The sequence below is a fragment of the Marmota monax genome, unplaced genomic scaffold (genome assembly GCF_021218885.2).
Source record: "Marmota monax isolate L192 unplaced genomic scaffold, Marmota_monax_Labrador192_F-V1.1 WCK01_AAM20220418_F8-fsc00347, whole genome shotgun sequence".
In the NCBI taxonomy this organism is placed as follows: domain Eukaryota; kingdom Metazoa; phylum Chordata; class Mammalia; order Rodentia; family Sciuridae; genus Marmota; species Marmota monax.
This window is the reverse complement of record NW_026694678.1, coordinates 534,441-557,656: the sequence shown is the minus strand read 5'-3', so window position 1 is coordinate 557,656 and position 23,216 is coordinate 534,441. Positions and strand designations below refer to the sequence as shown.

The window sequence follows — 23,216 nt, the reverse complement described above, 5'->3', positions numbered from 1 at the left end:
CAAAAGGAGTATAGAAAAATTATCAAAAAAAGAAAAGAAAAATTATCAAGTAGAGAAAGAGTAGTATATAGAATGAGCATCAAGAGCCCACTCGGCCATGCTGACTGACACTGAAAAGCCCTTCGACCTCTCGCCCCTGGTGATTCTGAGGCAGCCCACGCCACAGCACTCACATAGCAACATCACCACCAACGCAGGGCCATAGCATTATTAGGGAGCACGACACAGGCCAGCACCAGCACTGACTAGGTCCCTCAGAAAACACAGGCACCAACTATGACATGCAGGCTTCCAGAAAGATGGGTACAGGAGCACCAACCTTCCTCAAGTAAACAGTGTTGAGTTTCTATTGCTGGAAACTCTGTCACAGGACAAAGCTGTATTAACAACAAAATAAGTAAATTCTAGCTAATAAAATTTCTGTTCCCTGATTTTTCTTCCTTTTAACAAACACTATTAACTTTCAGATATAATTTTCTTCTTCCTCATAAATTTTGAATCACTATACCAATACTTCACTATTCAAAAGCTGATATGAAATTCCTTTTCTGGCAGAAATGAGAGAATAGTGTAGATAGAAATATTAGCAAAAAAAAAAATTGTTTTTTAATCCCAGTAATAAGAGGGTGTTGTGGCAGATTAGAAGAAACGAACTCTAAACATCTCCCAGTAAATGTCACACAGTGCAGAGGAGTAGGAAGAACTCTGGCATGCAAAGTTCCCCTGGGAGAGGTGAGCAGATGAAGGCTGAATGGAAACAGACCGAAACAGACAGGAACAGGGACTGCCTTTACCTTGTTGATGCCCAGACTGTACGAGGGGATAAGGTCTTGCCGGCTTCCAGACAACTGGGAAGAAACAGAGGCAGGGGATCAATCCTTCACACCATGAAACATCTAATCTAAGAACCAAATCAAGACCAGTGCCCTTGGAACATGGAAACACTGAGCTGGTCACCGATAGTGTTCTGGTGGGAGGCTTATCACAGACCAGTATGTGGGCGTGCACTGAGGCATCCCACCGTGGCCTGAGCCCTTTCTCTGGGTGCTAGTAGTAAATGGAAATTCACAAACTATCTATTTTAAACTGTAGGATCCCAAAATGCCATATCTCTGCATGTACCAGTGTATTTTAATACAGCATTTTCTGAAGGAATAAGAAGACATTGACCTTGAGTTACAGTGGCATTTCTACATATCTGAGAGTGGTCCTAGTTCTCCGTCTGACATTGATGGTGATATCATTCGGCATTCACCATGGGCCCTGGGCTCTCCAGGGCAAAATCTTCTATGTCACTCACTCCCCTCCCAACGGGATGGCTGTGGGCAGCTGCTCTTTCCTACACACTTGTAATGTGAGCTTTCTTGGTATGCAGTGAGGACAAAGTAGTATTTTTCATATCCACATCTTCATCAAAAATGAGGAAAGAGAGAAATCTGGGAGACACAGCATCTTTATTTTTGAAGAATTCTTCCCATATTTAATATAATTTATATATAATTTACCAACAAATTCTAGCTATGCTTTTTAAAAATAAACTGACTTAAGCCACCATTATAAACAAACCTAAGCTGTTTTACTCATTTACCCCAGTGTGCAAGCAACTGGTGTGTGACCTACTCCAGACTTTTCAACATAAAAATAATCGACTCCAGCTGAGGAGCCAAGCTGGCTTGCCCTTGGCACGCGGCTACCCTGGGCTTAGCTCCACAGACACCTGTGACCCCACAGGTGCACTAGCTGTGGTGGCAGGCAGACAGGAGAACGTGTGGAAGGCACGAAAGGGCTCCCACAGCAGCAGGAGGTGGAGTGAAGAAGGGCCCAGGCGTCCTTGAGGAAAGGAAGGGAGTGTCACCTGGGGGCTCAAGGCGCCCACATTTAGCCCAGCAAGGAGGAGAGAAGGGTCTTGGCTGCCCCGCGAGCCAGCCAGCTACTCACTCTGTTCACATTGGGAGAGCTAATGCTCCTCCTGCTCAGCTTGCCTTTCCCGGTCAGCTGCTCCTTCACGGCCACTTCCTGGAATCAGAACACAGGCCGGGGAAGGCAGGTTACAGGTGCGCCCACAGCAACCCAGTCTGCAGCAGGCTTCCCTCACGGTTACATGAGGGCTGTCACTTGGCACGACAGAATGACATCATTTCATCACTTGGGCTATTCAAGGTTAACTAGAATTCACATGCAATCACGCTGGACAGGTGTAGGACCAGGCCAAGCAAGGGCACCGCTGACCTGGCGCAGGCGATCCAGGGTCAGCAGGTTTTCCACGGCCAGCACACTCCGCAGGTACTTCTCGATATACGCCTCTGAGTCGGCGGAAGCCGGGTTCTCCACGTTGGCAGCCATCCTTGCTAACGCCTCTCGCTCCTCCACTCCCTGGGCCTCCTGCAGAAGAGAACACCTTTTGTTGAAATCAAGCAGGGCGCAGATGCCAGTGCCCAAGAGCTTCTCGGTCCACTCCAGGTGTTCTGAACTGATAAAGGGAAGAGATTCAAACACTCCCATTCATGTCGGCTTCTGGAACTCGGAATTTTCCACAGAAACTGTGACGTGGCAACTCGGGCAGCAGCTGACGTGAAGGGTAAAGCTGCAGAAGCACCTTCTGACAACCCTGCTCCTACTCTATGTCCACTGCAGAAAACAGGTCACTGGTCAGAAACACCTTTGTGGGCCAGCCAGAAATAAGGCCACTAGGACAAGAGCACTGCAGGCACACAGCTCTGGGGCAACTCAGGGCAGGAGGAAGGGAAGATGACCTGCCAGACACAGGGACCCAACAACTCAGCGGGAAGCAGAGGCAGGTGGACAGGGCTGGGTTTCAGTGGTCACTGAGTAGCCCATCATGGGTGGCAGAACTTCAACGCAGTGTCCATCCTCACTCTGGGCTGCAGGGGCCACAGGCTCAGAGCCAGAAGGAAGAATGGCGGCAACTTCTCACTGGCCTGCTTCCAGTAGAGGCCATCCTACGCCTCTGAGCAAGCTGGCCTGAGCTGGCCGTGCACATGAACGGGAAACTCACGAGTCTATTAATATGTGATCTTATTCATGGAGTCCTTGTTTCAAGAAGAACATCTTCATGGCAAATTCTTCTCAGGGAAAATCAGGAACTACATTTACTTGTGAGTTTCTTATACCAAAAACTACACGATGCACATCCAGATGCTATCACATCTTAAATGCCATCAACATAAGACAAACATTTATACACAACTAAGGAAAAAGACCTGCCAATTAATTTTAAGATACCATCAGTTATAAGGCATTCTAATTTCAGGGACTTTTTTTAAGACTATAAATGAGTCTTAGAACAGATCAAATACAGGCGGATTCATCAACTGGCTTAAGTTCACCAAGACACTGCCTCCTCTGGGCCTGTGATGACCATGGAGAGAGGAGTCAGCCACGATTAGCCAGAGAGGCAAGAGGAGCCCCTGGGCCTAGACTCCTAGGCACTGAGGACCCCTCTCACCAGTCCACAAAGAGCTAGTGAGAGGCTGTAGGGAGCAGTTTCCCAGAGAGAGACAGAACCTGTCTTGCTGCCGTCTGGCTAGACCGTTCCTTTCTCATGGCTTTTGGAACATGCAACACAAGGCACACATGGGACTTTTTCATGATGAAACCCTAGCTTGATAAAGGTTCTTCTCATTTTACGTCTAAGACTAATCTCACACAAGCTTTAAGTTTCCCTTTTCCTTTTTCTTTATCATCAGGATTTGATAATGTAGAAACAATGGTCTACCACTCGGTTGCTCAGCTAGCTATCAACACCTCATCCCCTGAGGGTATTGTCTCCAAACTGACTGCCCCACATGTTTTCTCTTTTAAACTATCACCCGAAAAATAAAAACACTCTTAAAGAGAATAAGAAACCTCCAAGGAAAGAAGAGGGAGCTGTAGAGGGAAAGGAAAGAAGGAAGACAGTTCCTAGGTAGGGGCAGGGGCTGTGCCCTGTGCCCATCTCTTCACTCCCCTTTTGACAAAGTGAAGGTCCAAGAGAGGAAAAGCAGAAAACAAAACACAAGGAATAAATGTTAGGACTCCAGCAAAATGTGTAAGTTTACTTGTTTAAAATCTTACAAACAAATGAATGAAGCACAGAGAGTGATCCTTCTTCAGACCAAAGATTACACAGTGGACTCAACTCTGCAAACATCTTAATTTCTAAATGCTCAGAAAGCTCCAAATTAAACAGTTAAGCAGTTAATGGTTTCTATCTAACTCTAACTTTAAAAATCTAGAAAAGAACCATTGGACACTAATGGAGAGAAGAAAAGTGTCTTGCAATACAAGAGATCTAAAGCAAAACCCAGTCTACTTGTTTCCTTCTCAGGGTCTGGCTCCTGCTTTAGAACACACACTGCCCACCTGCAATGCAGACAGGCAGCAGAATCCATCAACATTCCTGAGGTATGGAATGCAGGTCAAGATGCAGTGCTGATCAGGGCAGGGGCTGTGCCCTGTGCCCATCTCTTCACTCCCCAGGAAACTCCATCTGTTCTCACTCCCCTTTTGACAGTGAGGGAAGGAGAAGGAACCACTCCTTTGTGTTTTCAGAGTCCTCTTCTGAGGACCCACACTTCTGTCCCTGGAGGGACACTTCCTTGCCCAGCCCAGCAAATGAAGCTAATTCAGGGCTTAAGTACTAGGAGTGTGTATGAGCCACGTGCTCATCATGTTTCAATCACCAAATCCTCAGAATCATCTGAATCCTCAGAATATTTCAACTAATTCACAAAGGGAAATAGTAAAAGTGGTAGTAAAATATTAATACTCATATAACAATGGCCACAGCAGCCATGACTTACTGCCTAGACATGTGGACTACATTCTACACACACTGTTTCATTAACCCTTAAAAACAACCCTGCGTAGAATGTATGACTAACCCCATTTGAAAAAAAAAAAAAATTACATTCAGAGTAATTGACCCAAGGTCACTTTGCTAATAAGAGATAAGAATGAGACTTGTTTGATTCCAAAATCCAGCACGAATCTCAACACCGGGTTGGGCTGCCTCCCTGAGGGTGACGCCACATCACTATGCTCTTGTCTTCTTCGGTGTGCCGTGAGCAAAAAGATGCTGAGGTGTTTTTCAAAAGAAAGCTCTTCTTTAACAAAACACAATCTAGAACTGCTAAGGCCACGAATTCATTGTGTTCTGAGTTAAGATTAGGAAATTCCTCTAGAAACCTCCAGCATTTCCCTGAGTACACATTTTCAGTTAATATGTATTTCTTGCATATGTGAGTTTTCAGGGAGTTATCTCTTTTTAAGTTCTTATTTTTAGTAAATTCAAATTGCATATGATCCTTCACCTCTGGAATATTGGAGACAATTTCAAAGGTCACTCCACATCCAGGAATAGAGCTTCGATGAGACATCTTTTTTAGGAGACTTTGAGCAAAACCCTAGAGAAAAACAAAACAGAAGATAAAGTTTTCTGCCTCAAAAACTGAGTTTACACTAGCACAGAGGTAGCATGAAGGATACTGTGTTCGTTCTGATCAAATGGAAACAGCACATTTCCAACATAAGGCAATGAAATTCACATCACTAAATACAGCTTCCTCAACTTCCTCCCCTGCACAGAACCAAACGACTAGGAGTCTACAGTGACAGGTCCCCATACCAAGCACAGGAGGACAGACTTGGAAACTGGCCCCAGGCATCTGGATAAACTTTGCTTCAACACTATAGAAATAAAACACAATGAAATGACCTTCCAAAGAGGATGTAAGCAAGGACCGGTGACGCTTATGCTTCTCCCTCCCAGTACGATGGACATTTTGTACCATGAATATTGACAAGTTCGGGCATTAAATTCTTGACCAGAGCAGGATCGTTATAAAGAATGATTTAAGAGTGCCTGGTCATTGTTTATGCTGACTGCGCTCTTTGCACAGTTCAGAATTGAACTGTTGAATTAATGCAGAGATGACTCATTTGGAGATGCTGCTAAGACTGAGCATCCTGTAGAGGTTGAGGAGAGCAGCGATGAGGGCGGAATACAATTGGTGAATAAAGATAAGGACGAGAGAGAACAGGAAACGGGCATGGAGCCCTTTTCCCTAAGCAAAAGGGAAGGCAGTGACTGGAAAAAATAAAAAACCCAAAGGAAAGACAAAAATCAAGCCACTTAGTCTCAAAAATGCATAATTTCACAAACCTAATAAGAACTTATTTCCCATTCAATCTTTTTAATCAATTTTTAAAAGATCTGAGCCCCTCAGAATGCAAAGACCATCGACTTCATCCTTCATGCCTGGACTTTGGTCTCACAGCGCAGAGCCAAGGTCAGGGACAATGTGGGCAGTGGGTGGCTCTGAGCTATTACTGAGCTACTACCTCTCGGTGGGTAGTGGGGGCAGTGCGAATACCATTGTTACTACACTCTTTTGTTTTCTATTTGCATGGAATGAGTAGTGCTAACTTGCACAAAAGGGGTCACGTGGAAGTTCCTGTCCTTGCTATAAAGAAGCAATGTACAGCAATGAAATATCTTAGATTGGAGGGGAAATGGCATGTCTTAAAAATACCAGGAAGAAAAGTAGCAACTCATTGTCCCTACAGAGAAAACAAACAGTGCCCTCTCTGTGGGGGACGCTGCAGGGCTGGTGACTCTGCCAGGCAGGTTCAGGGCCTGCCAACCAGGATGGGTGATTTGGAATGGATACCCTTTCTTCAAAATATTCCCCAAGAGCAGCGTGTCTCATTCAAGTCCTTCCAGTCACGAGTGCATGGATTCTTGCGTGGGCATCTATGCTCACCCTATGGCTGGGGTCTTACTGATGTGGGATTGGCAGTTAAAGAGCTGTCATTTCAACAGCATTACGGCCAGTCTTCACTTCAAAGGTTGATACCAGTGTGACATTTAGAACTAAAGATTAATTTTTAGGGGAGGAGATTACATTTAGGAGTCTGTCAACCATGACTGTGCTCTTTTAAATGACAAGACTGATTTTCATCTGTCCTGGTTTCAGTCAGTTTGAGAATGCCTCACAGAAGGGAGCGAGACGATTAATTAGGATCCATGGGTCGACCTCCCAGATCCTTATATTTGAAAAGCCATAGAGTTTAAGTTCTCAGCTAGACATTCCCTCCTAACCCTTCATGTGGCATGAGGTTCTTCCCAAACATGCTCCTTGGCATGGGCTCATCTCACCACACTGCAGTCCCTAAGTTCCCCGGCTGCCCTGGCCCTCCCGCCTCACGCTCTCTGCAGAAGTGTTCTCCTCCTCCCCATGAAACACTCTATCTGTACGGTACCAGCTCAATGCATGCTCCTCTGCACAGCCCTCCCTCCCTCTGTCTGAAGTCTGTTCTCTGGCACATGGTGAGGCCCACACCCCAGCACTCAGCATAGAGCACAGCAGCTGCTGCTCAGGGAGCTTCGGTGAGGAGACTTTTGCCCTATACAGCCCCACATTGTTTCCTACTCACCTTTTTAACGCAAAGGCAAGGACTGCTATGAAAGAAAGGCCTAGAAAGAGAAGCATAAGCAGCCCATGCTGATAAACTAACAGCTGATCTGCCAGGGAACAGCAAGAAGAGGCAAAAGCACTGCCGAACCTGCCCGGGCAGGGCCCGAGGCACCCCAAGAACAGCTGCCACTAGCGGATCTGCCCTAAAGAGATTCAGTGTAACAATCTAGTACTATTAGAAGGAAGTCAGAATGGCAGCCTGGGGACTGGAGCGAGCACAGTCTTGGGACAGTCACTCACCTAGACAATGTCTCAAGCCAGAGTGACCACTCCACAGCCCTGGCCACAGGTGGGCTGTGGTGAAAACGCTGTTGAGTAGGAGTAAGGCCTCACCTGCCGGCCGTGAACGTGCACACAAATTCTTTTGCGTAAGACCAGCTGCATGTCAGCGGGATGACTGAGCTGGACTGTCACACGCACAATCAGGAACAGGCGCTCGTCTGTGGGCGTGCCCTTGCTGAGCTGAGGACAGCTATGCACTGCAGAGTCCCAGGAGGCCTCTGCTTTCACCTGCAGAGAAGGTAGGACAATGCACTGTGCTTTCCACCAAAGAAACCAAGGTTAGGCTAAAGTCCTCCTGTGAGGACCGCTCTGAAAAGGCAAGACTGTGAGGATGTGGTCTCCGGCACCTGAGTCTGGAGAGCAGAGAGCAGGGGCTTTCCTGGCTGGGCTGCTTGCTCTTCATTTTTCTTTTTCTTTTTTTTTTAATTTTAAAAAGTGCTCAAACATCAAGAAAAGTAGCAAAAGTCAGTTCCATGGACTCCTATATGCCTTTTGAGACCTACCTATTGTCAGGATTTGGTCACTTTTGCTTCTCTTTGTCACAACCAACACACACATACTATTTTTGCTGAATCACTTTGGAGTGAGTGGGAGAGAGCTGCCACACTCAGGAGATTCACCATAGATACAATACTGTCATTTATTACACAGTCTGTGTTCAAATGTTTCCCTCTCCCCTGCCCCAGGTCATACAGTGCATTTAGCTGCCATATCCCAACACCCACTTTATCTGCAACAGGCCCCGGTCCTCGAGGAAGGGCCTGCCTGTCCGCCATCCTAGAGCATGCAGCTCAGAGAGAGTGCCCGAGTGTGTCCTCACGTTGAATTCAGCTCTGCGTCTTAGAAACACATCAGCTTTCCTCCCTGAAACACTTCATGATATAATTTTTCAAGCATGTTAGAAAGTAGGGACTAAAGCCCCCAATATACCCATCACACAGCTTCAATCATTTAAATCAAGATTTCAACACACTACCTTCATCCGTTGTTTTCCTCCTTTCAAAAAGTTTTTATGAAACAATTTTAAAGCAAATCCCAAATGTGGTGCCATCCACACTCCCTGTGCTTCAGCAGTTCAACTTCCACCTCAGGGGCTGAGGACAGAGGACAGCTGCTGACCACTGCCGGCCTGCATGGGCCACACGGACACGAACCTTCACCCGGAGAGGGAGGAGGAAGGTGAATGGGCAGAATGGAATGTTCAGGCCTCACTCTTTTTGGAAGTCAGAAGGAAAGGCTTCCACGGGTTTTGGTTGAGAAGCATATGCACTGAAATTACCACCTTGGTGACTGCTTCCAGAGGCTCCAGGGAAGTCTATGGAACTAGTTTTTATCTGACCCTCCCGAGCTCTGCTTGACTCACCTCTCCATCATGGTGTTTCACGACCTGGAGTTCAAAGAACTCGTCCTCCTCTTCCCCAGTCAGGGTGGCATCCCATCCTCCAGCTTCTGGGTCGTCAAGATTATCCTGAGAGCTGAAATCATCAGCTGACGGCAAAGAGGCTCTGTTAAACCTGGAGATGGTCCTCAAGGGTAACCCTGACCAGCTAAATTTCAATGGGCTTATTATTAAAACTGTGTTTCACATTTCATTTGCTTTTGCTATGCAATCTCACGTGACACAATGAACCATTTAAGAGTTCACAGATCTTAGAGGGAAAGTTGCCTCAAGAAATCATCTCTCTCTCAATGCTCCCTTTACATCTAATCTCACATGGGAGGCAAAGGAAGCCAAGACACCTAGGAGGTAACCCAAGGTCTGCTCACCCATGTAATGACAGGATTGTAACCAAAATGCCCCACCTTTTAATGCACTGAAAAAAATGAGAAATAAACGAGAGTAATTCCAGTTACTTGACAGTTAAGTTCAACGAAAGGATCGACTGACTACATGAGCCAGAGGCCCTACTTAGGAATGCATCATGGTGTTTCGTTCCCAGCCCACCCCTCTCCCAGTCCCCATCCACCTTAAGCTAATGCACAAGCATCAAAAGCAAGTGGGGGTGGAGGGATGGGAATAGGAAAGGCAATAGAATGAATCAGACATCACTCTCCTAGGCTCATATATGAATACATGACCAGGGCAACTCCACATCATGTGCAACCACAGAATGGGAATTTACACTCCATGTATGTATGTATAATGTGTCAAAATATACTGCAATGTAAAACTGAAAAGAACAAATTAAAAATTTAAAAAAAGGACTAGTGGGCTTGGGTAGACTAAGAACATGTATAACACTCAACAAAGTCCTGATCATCTCTGTAAATATCCAGACTAACAGGCCTTCTTCCTCGGGCTCTTTTCCCCCCTCCACTTTCTTATGCAACCCACCCCCCCCCAACACACGTACATGGCCCTCACCTATCTGGGAAGCCTAACTTAAGAGACCAGAGTCACCCTCAGTCTCCAAGGTTCTAGAGAACAACAGGCAGGACTGTGTCTTGTAGCAATACTTAAAAAAACAAATAGCTCCCCTCCATCAGGTGGCTGCGCATACCATGGCAGGGCCCAGTACTCTACCTGTGAGTAAATGTGAGGATCCTCCATGCGAGCAAGCTCAGGGGCACAGGTGCAGAACCCTGGCACACCACTTTCTGCTCAGAGGAAGGGGTCCACCAAGGACACACAGCTCGTCTACCTAGGGGCCTTAACCTTCACACACAGTTCTTTTTCAAAGGCTGTAGGAATTTAACTGCTGACATTTAACTTAGTTTTAGCTCCTTTACTTGCCTTTTCATGTCCTATTTTTTCCTCCTACAGGCAGAGTACATTGTGGGGGGAGCAGACAGCAGTTATTTACAAAAAAAAAAAAAAAAAAAAAGGTAATCCAGGAATGAGCGCATAAGGACTCACAGAAAAAGTACAAAAATTATTAAATAATGTTAAGAAAACATGCTACATAGTATTATTAGTCCCTTCTGGAGAGGAGTCTTTCCTAAAGAATAAAGAGAAAAGTTTTTGCATGTGTGATACTGGGGATTGAACCCAGGGTGTCCTACCACTAAGCCACACATCCTCAGCCCCTTTTACTTCTTATTTTGAGACAGGATCTCACTAAGTTGCTGAGGCTGGCCTCAAACTTGCAAATCCTGCTGCCTTGGCCTCCCAAGTCACTGGGATTACAGGTGTGCACCACTGTACCCAGCCAAGAAAACATTTTTTTTTAATTTTTTTTATAGTTGTAGATGGACAGCATGCCTTTATTTGTTTGTTTTTTTATGCAGTGCTAAGGATCGAACCCAGTGCCTCACACATGCTAGGGAAGTGCAGCTGAGCACAGCCCAGAAGAAAACATTTTTAATACAGATAAACATTACCACCATCCTGACCTGATGGGGGAAGCATGCACACAGAACCAGGGTTGCAGCAGTGAAATGTGAGGAGGCCTCATAATGAAACAGATGTCTACTGCTGTTAGGAAAATAAGACTTACAACAGCTCAGTCTTTGAACAGCATCAGAATGTGTGAGTCACAAAAAACTGCCTCTAACCTCAGGAGGACAGGTTGCCCACTGACACACTTGGTTAGTATCTGAGCGTTAACCTGATTTGCCCAGGTAAGCCTTCAAAAACTCCTTGAACTTACCATTCAGGTCAAGGAATATAACAGGAATGTGGGCTTCCATCCCAGGAACTGGTGTCCTGAAACACAGAGACAAACGCTCCTCTAGTACACTTGAGGACATGGCCCCAGCACACACTCACGGCTAGCACGGTCCCGGCCACAGCACCTGGGCACTGATCTCCTACAATTTAACATGAGAAATGCCACAGAGACTGAACTGTAACTGCCACTTCTTACGCTGACACTAGAACTGGTCTGCAAGACCATTCATCTGTTTCTATAAAGCCCCATTTCAACTTACTTTCTTATTAAAGGACATACTCCAGGGTTCTGTGTGGCTTAACTTACTATTTTTAATTTCTATAAAGTGGCACAGAACATTTGCTGACAGTACAGTTTAAGCTGGTACCAAAACCAAAAACTGGTGCAGATGCAATTTTCTTATGACTGAACATTCTTCTAAGGGAACGAATAATCCAAGTAATTTACACATTAACTACTTTTTTTAATGCTAAGTACAGTGGTACTAAATATTGATTTAAGTTCTCAGAAATCTTAATTACTTTGGCCAATAACAATGTTATTTAATAAAGCAGCTATCTTAGACCACAGTTATTCTAGTAATGAAAATAATTTAATAGTTCCTTTAATTCACACAACTCTGTCACATGCTATCACGACTCTTCCATTAACAGCAGCACACCCAGAACTCAAATGGAAAGCAGGGGTTCGAGAATGCTCAGAACTCCACAAGAACTGAGGGGTTCCTACCACTCTGCAGGGGCCCCTGGAATGCCACTGCCAGCAGAGGGGACCATCACAGCGTTCCTTTCCTCAGTTAGGGTCAACCGCATCTCCAGGAGCTGGGCCTCACGGTCAGCATCATCCTCTGTTTTATCTAGAACATCAAGAATGAGGATTAGAACAAACAAAGATGTTGTATCCGCCGATAACTAAAAAAATTAAAAAAAAATATATGAAAAAAAAAGAATGAGGATTAGGCCAGGAGTGGGGTGCACACCAGGAATCCCAACAACACAGAAGGCCAAGGCAGGATGACCACAAGTTCTGGGCTAGACTGGGCAATTTAGCAAGACCTGTCTCAAAATAATAATAAAAAAAAAATAAGTGCAAGGGGCATAGCTCAGTGATAGAGCACCCCTGGGTTCAATCACCAGTAATACACGCGCGCCCACACACACACACACACACACACACACACACACACACACACACACTGATCCAGAAATGCTACTTGATGTTTCTACCTCTGGAAATATCACGTGTTTCAGTTGCTGGCACTGGGTGCTCACAGTGAGAAGAGCTAACCCAAGCAAAGGCCACCTGGGCTCCTGCAAAGACGCCCCTTCAGCCCCTGGGCACACGGCAACCTGGCCCAGGCAGAACACTTGGGAACATCAGCGCCTTTCCTGAAGCTGTTTCTAATGGCCAGTATGTGCTCTGCCCACTGCAATCCCTTCCTCTGTTGGTGGTTGGGGACCACACCAACATATTATCACAACTGGATGAATGTTCTCTTGAAGGGACATGGCACAAACCAGGAGTCATACTCATGTGCTCTTGCCATCCACATGGCTGACACAGACTCTTAATTTACATGACTATGAACAGGGTTAACTATGCACCAACTTCAGGGAGGGAATATTGAGTTGCTCTTCTTACCAGGTTTGCTGACAAGCTTTTGGAGCTGTTGATCCAAATACTCTTGACGCTTTGTTAACACATTCAGCCATTTTCTACGTAATCGCTCTAAATCCCGATCCTGGAAGAAAATAAGGGAAACCATATTCACCACATACAACATGATGTCAAGACAGTACCTGTGAAACCGATGCTCTAGTCCACCTTTCTCTAACATGATTAAAAGATGTATCACACAAAACTTCATTATTAGCACCACCAGATACCTTTACTGTAGTTTAGAAGAGAAACTCTCAGAATCTAAAGCATTTTCTTCTAAAGCAGAATTATTTGTGAAAGGGATATCTCTGGCACCCAGGCCAGTGTTATTTCTAGTGGCTTATGGGACAGAACTCCAATCAAGGAAGGTCTATAAGGCCTCTTTGATGGAAAGAACTTACAAACTCCATTCACTAATCTTCAGATTTACATAGCCCAGAACCATCAGAAGGGGCTTTAAATGCTACAACCCCTTTTCCCACATTGCACTAGGCTCTTAGAGACATGCCACATAAATGCTTCTCCCCTTATTGTATATGGGGGAGGACAAGAGGACAGGGATCGTTACCAGCAGACCAATAACTCTACCAGTCAACACCTGCAAGCACGCCAATCTTCCCTCATTTCCTCTGTAATAAGGTTACAAGACAGGGTAGGTCAGTGGAATGCTGCAGACGCCATGGATCTGGATTTCACCAGGGCACTTAACCAAATAGCCCATGACATTCTTGTGGACAACATGGAGGAATGCGCAATGCATCTACTTGAGTAAGATCGCAGAGGACTCAAATACCACATCCAAACAGCAGTGAGTAATGGAATCACGTCAGCTTAAAGAGGTCTCTACTGCTGTGCCATAGGACCCTGAAGGCAACACCATCTGATACAATGTGTTTTATCAGTGACTTGCAGGAGCAGACGTTTCTATCCAATTAGAATGATGCAAAGCCAGAGAGTGACTGCACTGGATGACATCATCAGGCTCCACAGGGCTGAGACAGTCCTCAAGGATGACTAACAGGATGAAACTTCACAGACACAGACAAAATATGGCAGATTAGGGAAAGAGAGGAAAGGGAAAAATAATACCACAAAAACCCTGGATGAGTGCAGGGTGGGCATTCGGGGAGAACTGGCTTCAAATAAGGAAAAACACCAAGGGCTGGACCACGCTCAGGGCGACACTGGAACAGGAGCAGGGCCAGTGACTCCACTCAAGCAGAGGCCAGGGAAGAGCAGCTGGGGAAATTGCTCTTTAGGAGCCTGGATGGAGAGATCCAGGTGTGGGGAAGGACAGGGTCCAAAGTGATGTTCTGCCTTCACGACCCATGATACCCATGATACAATACCGTCCTCCTACTCTGTGTTACTTTAAGAAGATGCACCATTTGAATCAAAATTACTTAATTATCAAGTAAGAGCACAACAAGCTCCTAGAATGTGTAATTATGTACTTGAATCAAGCTGACAGGCTAACCGACGCTCAATTACCTGGTAGCTGTCCATGTCCTCCTCTTCCTCCTAAAAGAAAAAAGTGCATCATGGAGAACCAAAATAATTATCCAAGAATCGGGCTACACAGTCTGAATCTTCCCCCAGAGTTTCTGTTCCTCGGTGTCACCTCCCACCTACAGCACCCTCAGTCAGAGCTTTACAGTTGTCAGGAAGTGGAGGAAAACCTTGAGCCCCTGGGGGTTGGGGGTGAAGAGCACTGTTTGACCTTTTCGGGAGCCAGTACAATACTCACCCTGCTGGGCTTACAGTCCCACTCACCAGGGGAAATCAAACCCCTGCTGGCAAGTAGGCTTCACAAGCCAGTGGGGGGCTTCTGCAGAGGGGCTGCAGTGCAGAGCAGCTAATCACCACGCACTGGGGAGCGCAGCGGAGGCTGAAGAGTTTTAACCCTCTGTTTGCCAGGACCAGGGCAAGCCAGCAGAGTCTGCTAGGTGATTCCACAAGAAAGCAATGCCAAGAGCACTGTTCCCAAAGACTCTGGTCTGGGTTGGTCTTTTAACAAACCAAAAACAGTCACAGAAACTTACCTGGAAGGCATCAAGAGTTCTGGGGGACCTGAGTGGTCTGACTTTCAGGCATCCAATGCCAACAGACAGTATACACTCTTCCACCAATGGCAAAGTCCCAGACTCCTGCACAGACTTCACTTCAACTTGAACTCGCCGGGACTGCCCCTGGACCACAGAGAATTTTCAGTCTAAAAGTCAGTTTCTTATTTCCAAAAAATTGGTTTAGAGAGACCCCTACAGGTCCACGCTGAGAAAAACATTTAACTTTGGAGACAAGATCTCTTAAGTACTAACATACAAATCCAAAACCAGTCAAGAAAACTTATGTTCCTTTTTACCAAGTAAAAAGACATTTCATCAATAAAAAGAAACATTAAAAGAAAACATTCTAACAAAGGAAATGTGAACCATTGTCTAATAAACAATGTTCAATTTATCTGATAATCAAATACATACAAATTAAAATAACCACAACACACTTTAATTTCTACTTGTTACACTAGCAATTATATGTGAAACAGGCGATTTACAATACCACCCAAGGTTTACAAAATAATTTCAAAACTGTAGGGCAAGAATTTAAGTTGGGCAATATGACTTAAAAATATAAGTATCCTATGCCCCAGAGTTGACTTTGTAGGGATATGTCCTAAGTAAATAATCGTGCATTTTTATAAATAATCTAAAAGCACTGTGAAGAATAGCAAAAAATAGATAGAAATCAAATGTACAGTATCCATAACTGTTCAAATAAGCATAATGAAACACGGTATTGCGTAATGAAACACGATGTAGTCATTAAACCATTACTGTGGGAAACGTGTGGTGTGCCAGGTGAAGAGCAAGTAACCAAGGGCAGGAGACACATACGGGCCTCTAAACGCAAGTATCTAAACGCAGGTATCAGAGTTAGAAACTAGAAAGGCTAACTACCTTGGAATCGCTGCCCTAGTCCCAGAATAAAAACTAATTTTAAGCTAAACAGCAAAAGGAACTGATCAGAAAAAGCTGTTCCTACTTAAAACTGTTTTCTGAGTAACTCCTATGTGACTCCATATATTTACCATGAAGTACATGGTCAGAAAGAATTCCCAGTATCCTCAAATTACTGACTTCAAACTTAGTTTATAAATGTTAGGGACAGAAAACAGAGTATGAAAATGGAATCTGAATATGTTTCAAATCAATTACTCTTGTCTGCTTCCACTACACTTAGCTCCCAAGAGATGTGCATGATGAGGAAAATCTACTTATGCATTGATCCCATCAAGCTGCGTTTGAATGGATAGGATACAGACATCTTTTGAGTTTATATTTTCTAAGAACTATGCATCAGTTAGTCTGTGGAAAAATTCCTCAGAAAATATTTTAATAGTCTAATATTATTTCAATTTGCTACCTTTTAAACCAGAAAGCAATCTGTTCGGAACACATAAACAGTGAACATGGACACAGTGGGAAGATTCTAGGTATGGAGAGGGAAGGGAGGAGGGCAGGGTGGGAACGGCTCACTGCTCCACAGCAAAGCTTTGCAAAGTGCACTTCAACTAGTGGCTGAACTTGTTGCAGCTGCTGATATCCCAGCATTTGTTGTGTACAGCAGTTTCTATGTGGCTAAGTCCTATCAGCTGTCCTCTGCCACTGTCCTGTTCAAGAAGAATATATCCCAATTTTAAAACTTATCCTACTCAGGTGCGCTCAGTCTTTGAGCCCCTCTCAGTCGCCTGCCAGGAGCCTCTGCCATCCTCTCCTGCTTCCAGCTCCTCAGGCACGTGACTGTACGCAAAGAGACCCAGGTCCAGCCTCAGGTCTTTATTCTGCCATTTGCACAAGAGAAACCTTCCCAGACCTCATGTGACGTTTTTTGGCAACCAGGTAAAGAGACAATCCTTCAAAAAACCCCTTCCTGACAAGTCCAGTGATCATCAGGCACTCTTAGTAAAGGGTGTCAGAAGTATGACCAACACTCAACTATCCAACTACACTAATTGGTAGAAAAATCACCCAGTCTTGCTTCCAGGAAGGAATTTCTAAGGCAGCCAAGGAAGATATACATCTTAACTGATGCCCAGAGAAAGAAGTTCTTCACACATGCAAGAATTCTACTGTACATACATATCATGCTGCAATTTAAACCAATCTCTTGCTTTTAGTTCCTTGCCTGTATGTGAATGCACCTGCTCACATTCATTGCTGGGGTCCAAAAGATGTGCTTTTCACCTTCCTTCTTGTAAGACATTTAGAAACTTAAATAGTTAAATTCTTTCTTTTAACCTTTTCTCATATTTGGCTTTGAATACTTTTAACATTCATTTTCTTGAGCTACTCTTTTATTTTAAACTATGGAAAAATCTCACAGGATACAGTAGCCTGCTAAGTGATAGATTAATGCAAAGCACAGCAAAAAAAAAAAAAAAAGGTATTTCCAAATCATTTATGCAAATTACATAAAGACTTCCCTTCCACTGTCAGTTGGCAGAGTAGACTGGCAGATCACGACATGCCTAGGGTTGAGGGACTATTGTCACATATTTCTCTGCTATGTGGACCTGGCGTGTGTTCCCATCTACCCAGCTGCATTTATTTAACACCTTCCCTGTGCCGAGCACTGTGCTGTACATACAGCAACCCTCTTAATCCTCATCCCAGTCCCATGACGTTGGTGTTGCCATCATCTCCACACTGCAGGTGAAGGGCAGAGGGCACTGGACATGCCTACAGGTACAGAGCAAGGACACTGCAGAGATGGCACTGAATCCAGCATGTTGGCCCGTGAACACATGTTCTTTTGGCCATGTCACAATCCTTCTCCTCCTTGTTTTCATGAATGTGACAATCCTGCCTGATGTTTGTTTTATGCCCTATAATTCCAAGTTTATCTTTTTAATAACACACCAGAAGCTGGTTTCAAAATATTGTAAGTAGAAAGACTCATGACAAGGAAAGAAAATGCACATGAAGTAGGAAATTATTTTAATGTAAGATGGACTTGGCCAGTCTAGATATCAGCAGCAGCATCAACTTTTCTATTAAAAAGAATCCAACATGTAGCTCAGAGATACAGTGCTTGAACAGCATGCATGAGGCTCTGGGTTTGGTCCCCAGCACCACCAAAAACAACAACAAAAAATTAAGTATTCTGGTGCCAAAGAATTTCATAAGCACATTGGTGATCTGTTACCTGCCGGAGCTGGAAGACTCCTCCCGTTGGGACATCCTTGGCGGGAATCACTTCTACAGGGCAGTATTCACCATTCTCATTCTGTTCCAAGATCTGAACCCAGAATTCCAATTTCCTGGTAACTTCGCTCCACCTAGGAAACAGGTGCAGTTCTTGGGAAGTCACATTTCTTTTCCAATACAGGCAGCTTAGGATCCTACACATGAGACTAAGGAACTAAAATGACCACCAAACGGGTAACTGATCTATGGTTGAATTAGAAACATACAAATACATGCTGGCAAATACAATGAATAGCTAAGTTAAACTAACTTGTTATCAAGACTAGAAATGGCTCCTTTATTTTGCTCAGAAAGATATGATGATAAAATCCTTTTCAAAGTGGCTACTCAAAAATCAGAGCATTCTAGTGAGATGTGCAGAACAAGTACAGGGCTACCTTCCCATAAACAAATAAAGGTAGCACTTTCCACTCCCATGACTTGAAAAGAGTCAAGGAAAAAAAAAAACTCACCTTCTAATTAAGTATTTGATAAAACTTTCTAAATGGCGGGAGGGAGGGAGGAAGGGAGGAAGGAAGGAAGGGAGGGAGGGAGGGAGGGAGGGAGGAAGGAAGGAAGGAAGGAAGGAAGGGAGGAAGGAAGGAAGGAAGGAAGGAAGGAAGGAAATCTGGCTCCTGTCTATAATTAAATGAAAGTAAAAACATCTTCTATTTCAGTGATTCCCTTTATTTTATTTAGTTGTAGAGAGACACAATACCTTCATTTCACTTAGTTGCCTTTTTTCATGATGTTGAAAATCTAACCCAGTGCCCCACACATCTGAGGCAAGAGCTTCACCACTGAGCACCAGCCCCAGCCCCAGCCTCTCCCTTTTAAATCTTCCTTTTAAAGTCAACAATAAGGCTCTCTCCTTCCATCACCGATGCCACTAGCAAGAACTAAAAAGAGTAAATGTAATGATGCAGACCTCCATTTGTTTCTCTGATACTAATTAGAAATAATTCACAGTGATAAGTGATCATTCTCCACATTAATTTCACTATTTCTTCTTAAATAACCACATATTAGCTTTCTTGCATCATTCTTCCAAGTTCACTGTCCTAGGAAGTTTAGCTGTGACATAAGCATCCTGGACACAACACCATCTGCCCTGGGGCCTGGTAATGCTTAGGAAACAGTGAGCTTTATAAATGGAAGTATCAATCTACAGCAATGTTGTAAAATTATAAGCAGAATTAGATGGATATCTAAAATTCACCTGTCCCGAAGACTTCGTGTTTTTGCTTGGATGATTCCCAAATCCCACAGGGCTGGGTTTTTCCGGGGGTCATTCATTTTATGTCCATATACTTCAATTGCCAAGGCCCCTTCTGATAGATGCTCAATGAAGTCTTCCGTGATGTTAACAGAAAATTCCTGAAAGATAACAGCTGATTACAAAACAGAAACACTTTCTGGTAATCTTATAACTACTAATACCAGGAATCATGTACTTAAGTTTTATCAGGGAGGAAAGAAACAGAAAACAGAATACTTCCGTTACTGAGCAGAGCGTCATAGCACCTGGGTTTGATCACCAGCACCACCAAAAACAAAAAAAAAAATTAAGAATTCTGGTGCCAAAGAATTTCATAAGCACATTGGGAGTGCCCAGGTGGCCAAAGGTTCTTGCCTTTAAGTTAACTATGAATTTTTAAAACCTTCCACTTTTTTTCTTTTTAGACTCCATTTTTTCATTGGTTCTTTTTAGACCTACATGACATAGAATTTATTTTGACATAAAGACATGGAATATAATTTGTTCTATTCAGTCCCAGGGACTTCCCCCTTCCCCTCCCCGCTCCCCTCCTCCCTCCTCATTCACTTCCTTCTGTTCTACTGATCTTTCTGCTATTATAGTTTTTTTTTTTTTTTAATTAGTGTCTTGTGGATGCACATGATAGTGAGATTCACCATAGTATATTCATATATGTGCATAGGAAAGTCAGGTCAGACTCATTCCACTGTCTTCCTTATCTACTCCCCCCCCCTTCCCTTTATTCTCCTTTGTCTACTCCACTGATTTTTCTTCTATTCTTTTTTTATACCCCCCACCGTATTTTTCTCTACATATCAGAGAAAACATTCAACCTTTGATTTTTTAAAACCTTCCACTTTGAAAGTCTAGTATGTAAGAATAGCACTGCATTGTATTTTCAAAATCTATTTTTTAAATGTATAACTAACTATATGAAGCGTTATAATAATTTATAATATTTTGATATAAATTTCTACATCCAATAAGGTAACTATATATTGCAAAAATTACTTTTTCCAGTTTTTTGGACATTATCTACAATAAAAGAATAATGATTATTAGCACAAAAAATAATTTTCACAACCTGTCCTTATGTGTGGCAAGGGGGTACTGGGGATTAAACCCAAGGGTGCTTGCTACCACTGGTCTACATCCGCAACCTTCTTTTATTTTTTATTTTAAAACAGGGTTTTGATAAATTGCTACGACTGGCCTCCAATTTGTGATCCTCCTGCCTCAGCCTGCTGGGTGGCTGGGATTGCAGAAGTGCACCAAGACACCCAGCCCAACCATTTCTCCTTTACAGAATAGTATTTTGCAATAAGGATTTTGCTGTATTAAGAAAGTCATGGAATTTAAACACACTGGGGAAAAAACCTTACTCAAACAAACAAACAAACAAAAAAAATGAGGTTGATCAAGTGTGGTATAATAACAAAAAAGACTGATAGACCAGTGCAGGCTCTGCTGGTCACAAGCCCCAGGAAACACGACGATAACTACTGTGGACAAGGTAACTTCTGTGAACGGTTCCTTCAGCTGAAAAAAGAAGTGCAGCAATGAAATATAACTGGCAAGGACAAAAGGAAAGAATGGCAAAGGGCTCAGCAGAACCTCAGACCCAATGAAGTGATTTCTTGTCTGTTGCCTTAATTTTCACTAGCTTCCTGTTTCTGATTTCTTTTCTTCACTAATGTAACAGAAAACACGGATTCCCTTAGAAGATGAGCATGCGCGTGCGCACACACACACACACTCTTTTTTTTTTTTTTTTTTTGGCACAAGTTACCCTTTTTTTAAACCAGGAATCGAACCAAGGGCCACTTAACTACTGAACCACATCCCCAGCCTTTTTTCTATTTTATTTAGAGACAGGGTCTCACTGAGTTGCTTGGGCCTCACTAAGTTGTTGAGGCTGGCTTTGAACTCGTGATCCCAAGCCACTGGAATTACAGATGTGCGCCACTGTGCCTGGCTGTACAAGTTACCCTTTGACTGTGGACAAGTCAAATGCATTGACTTTAATTCTTTACTCCATCCCCATTGTAAGACATTCTGGTCCAAGACATAGACTGGCAAAATTATTCAAAGAAATAAGGATTATTTTTTGATTTTTGGTTACACATGAGTAGACTACAAAATCAACTCACGCTGCAGTGATCAAAGACGACCATGCACTGAGGCTCCTTGCTGACAGGGGAGGAGGAGGTATCCACCTCAGGCACGACTATCACTGGTTCCTGCTGATCCCAGAAGTCGTATTTGCAGAACACAAAGTGGGCCAAGTGCTGTGGCAACCCCGTGGCTTGAAGTATTTTCACCTGAAAGGAAAAGAGGGCTCTGTTGGTGTTTTAACGAGAAGATTCCAGGTGGTACTCTGAGTTAGAGGTATGGGTTCCTGTCCTGACCACATCCTATTCGCTCTGGAGTATTTCTGCATCTGAAATGGTACCCACAACTGTCCTATTTAGTAAGAGGCCTGATATAGGGTGACAAGGACTTGATGATAAAGGTGGGTATACTGAAGTATTTAGAGGCTGATGAGGAGAATTTAAATTCCAGTTTTTTAGAACATAAGAATATAACAGTCATCAATTCAGAAGAAGAAAGTTCTTGAACATCAACAACATTCAGTTATATGAATCTGGCTAACTATGAATATCTCCTAAAAAAAAAAAAAGAGCCAGGTACAATGAATTAAAAAAAAAATCAGTATATGTGCCAATAAGCAATAAATGTTTGAGGAAGGGCAAAATATTTATTCAAAACAATTTTTTTTGGTACTAGGAATTAAACATTCGGGCTCTACCACTGAGGCTGAAGCCCCAGTCCTCTTTTATTTTTTGAGACAGGGTCTCACTAAGTTGCTTAGGGCCTGGCCAAGTTGCTGAGGCTGGCTTTGAACTTCAAATCTTCCTGCCTGCACCTCCTGAGTCGCTGGGATTACATATGGGCACCACCACACCTGTCTTGATATTTTGAAGTATGAAGCATAACAAGGTTCTCAAGTAGAAAGGTTACATGCTACCAAATCATTTTTTGGAGAATTTTAAAGGCACTGAGAATGTGGCGTTAAACCTCTGGGGGGGAACGGAGGGAAGCGCAGAAGGCGACATTTTGCGCTGTAGGTACCAATGCTGACCAGATGCCTTCCCTGCACAGACTTAGTGGGGAGAGGCGCCAGGGCTAAGGGCTGGACTAGAGGACTGCAGAGTTCTGTGATGACGAAGTTGGGTGGAAACGCATGCCTCAGCAAGTTAAATTAGGTTCTGATTTTACAACTGACTGAGCCAGTCTTCACACTATTGAGTAATAATCAGAAACTTTGTTCTTCACCGGATCACTCCCTGCATGTTGTACAATCCCCTCTACCTCTAATAATAAATTTAATGAAAATAAAGTAGAATATATGGCATAAATTCATGTAAGTTCAGCAACCACAAATACAACCTTCACATTTTGGAAGCATTAATAAGGATGGGGAAACCACAGAAAGTGGATCTCCTCCATAAGAGGCAGACGGGGTCACATCAAATGGGAACTCCATAGTAATTCATTTTTCCCTGTGATGCTAACGAGTCTGAAAGACAGCAGTTTTCCTCCTAGGCTACAGAAGACTGGCCAGCACAGTTCATATCTCCATACCACCTGAGCAATCAATGTTCTGTAACTTTTTATAATT

At 43.7% G+C, this 23,216-nt stretch overlaps 1 protein-coding gene across 3 annotated transcripts in view; it reads right to left on the bottom strand.

The window, feature by feature from the left end:
* The window catches only part of Kif13b (kinesin family member 13B), a 159,423-nt gene that overhangs the window by 35,331 nt on the left and 100,876 nt on the right, over positions 1 to 23,216 (bottom strand). For all 3 annotated transcript variants that reach the window (XM_046423328.2, XM_046423329.2, XM_058572348.1), the window contains 14 exons: positions 21,685 to 21,855; positions 19,496 to 19,653; positions 18,236 to 18,368; positions 15,073 to 15,219; positions 14,522 to 14,551; positions 13,013 to 13,112; positions 12,101 to 12,227; positions 11,351 to 11,406; positions 9,124 to 9,248; positions 7,812 to 7,988; positions 5,313 to 5,405; positions 2,230 to 2,382; positions 1,939 to 2,016; positions 795 to 848 (listed from right to left, as the gene is read on the bottom strand). In XM_046423328.2, coding sequence (XP_046279284.1) covers positions 795 to 848; positions 1,939 to 2,016; positions 2,230 to 2,382; positions 5,313 to 5,405; positions 7,812 to 7,988; positions 9,124 to 9,248; positions 11,351 to 11,406; positions 12,101 to 12,227; positions 13,013 to 13,112; positions 14,522 to 14,551; positions 15,073 to 15,219; positions 18,236 to 18,368; positions 19,496 to 19,653; positions 21,685 to 21,855 — 1,602 coding nt within the window. The remainder of the gene's footprint in view (positions 1 to 794; positions 849 to 1,938; positions 2,017 to 2,229; positions 2,383 to 5,312; positions 5,406 to 7,811; positions 7,989 to 9,123; positions 9,249 to 11,350; positions 11,407 to 12,100; positions 12,228 to 13,012; positions 13,113 to 14,521; positions 14,552 to 15,072; positions 15,220 to 18,235; positions 18,369 to 19,495; positions 19,654 to 21,684; positions 21,856 to 23,216) is intronic.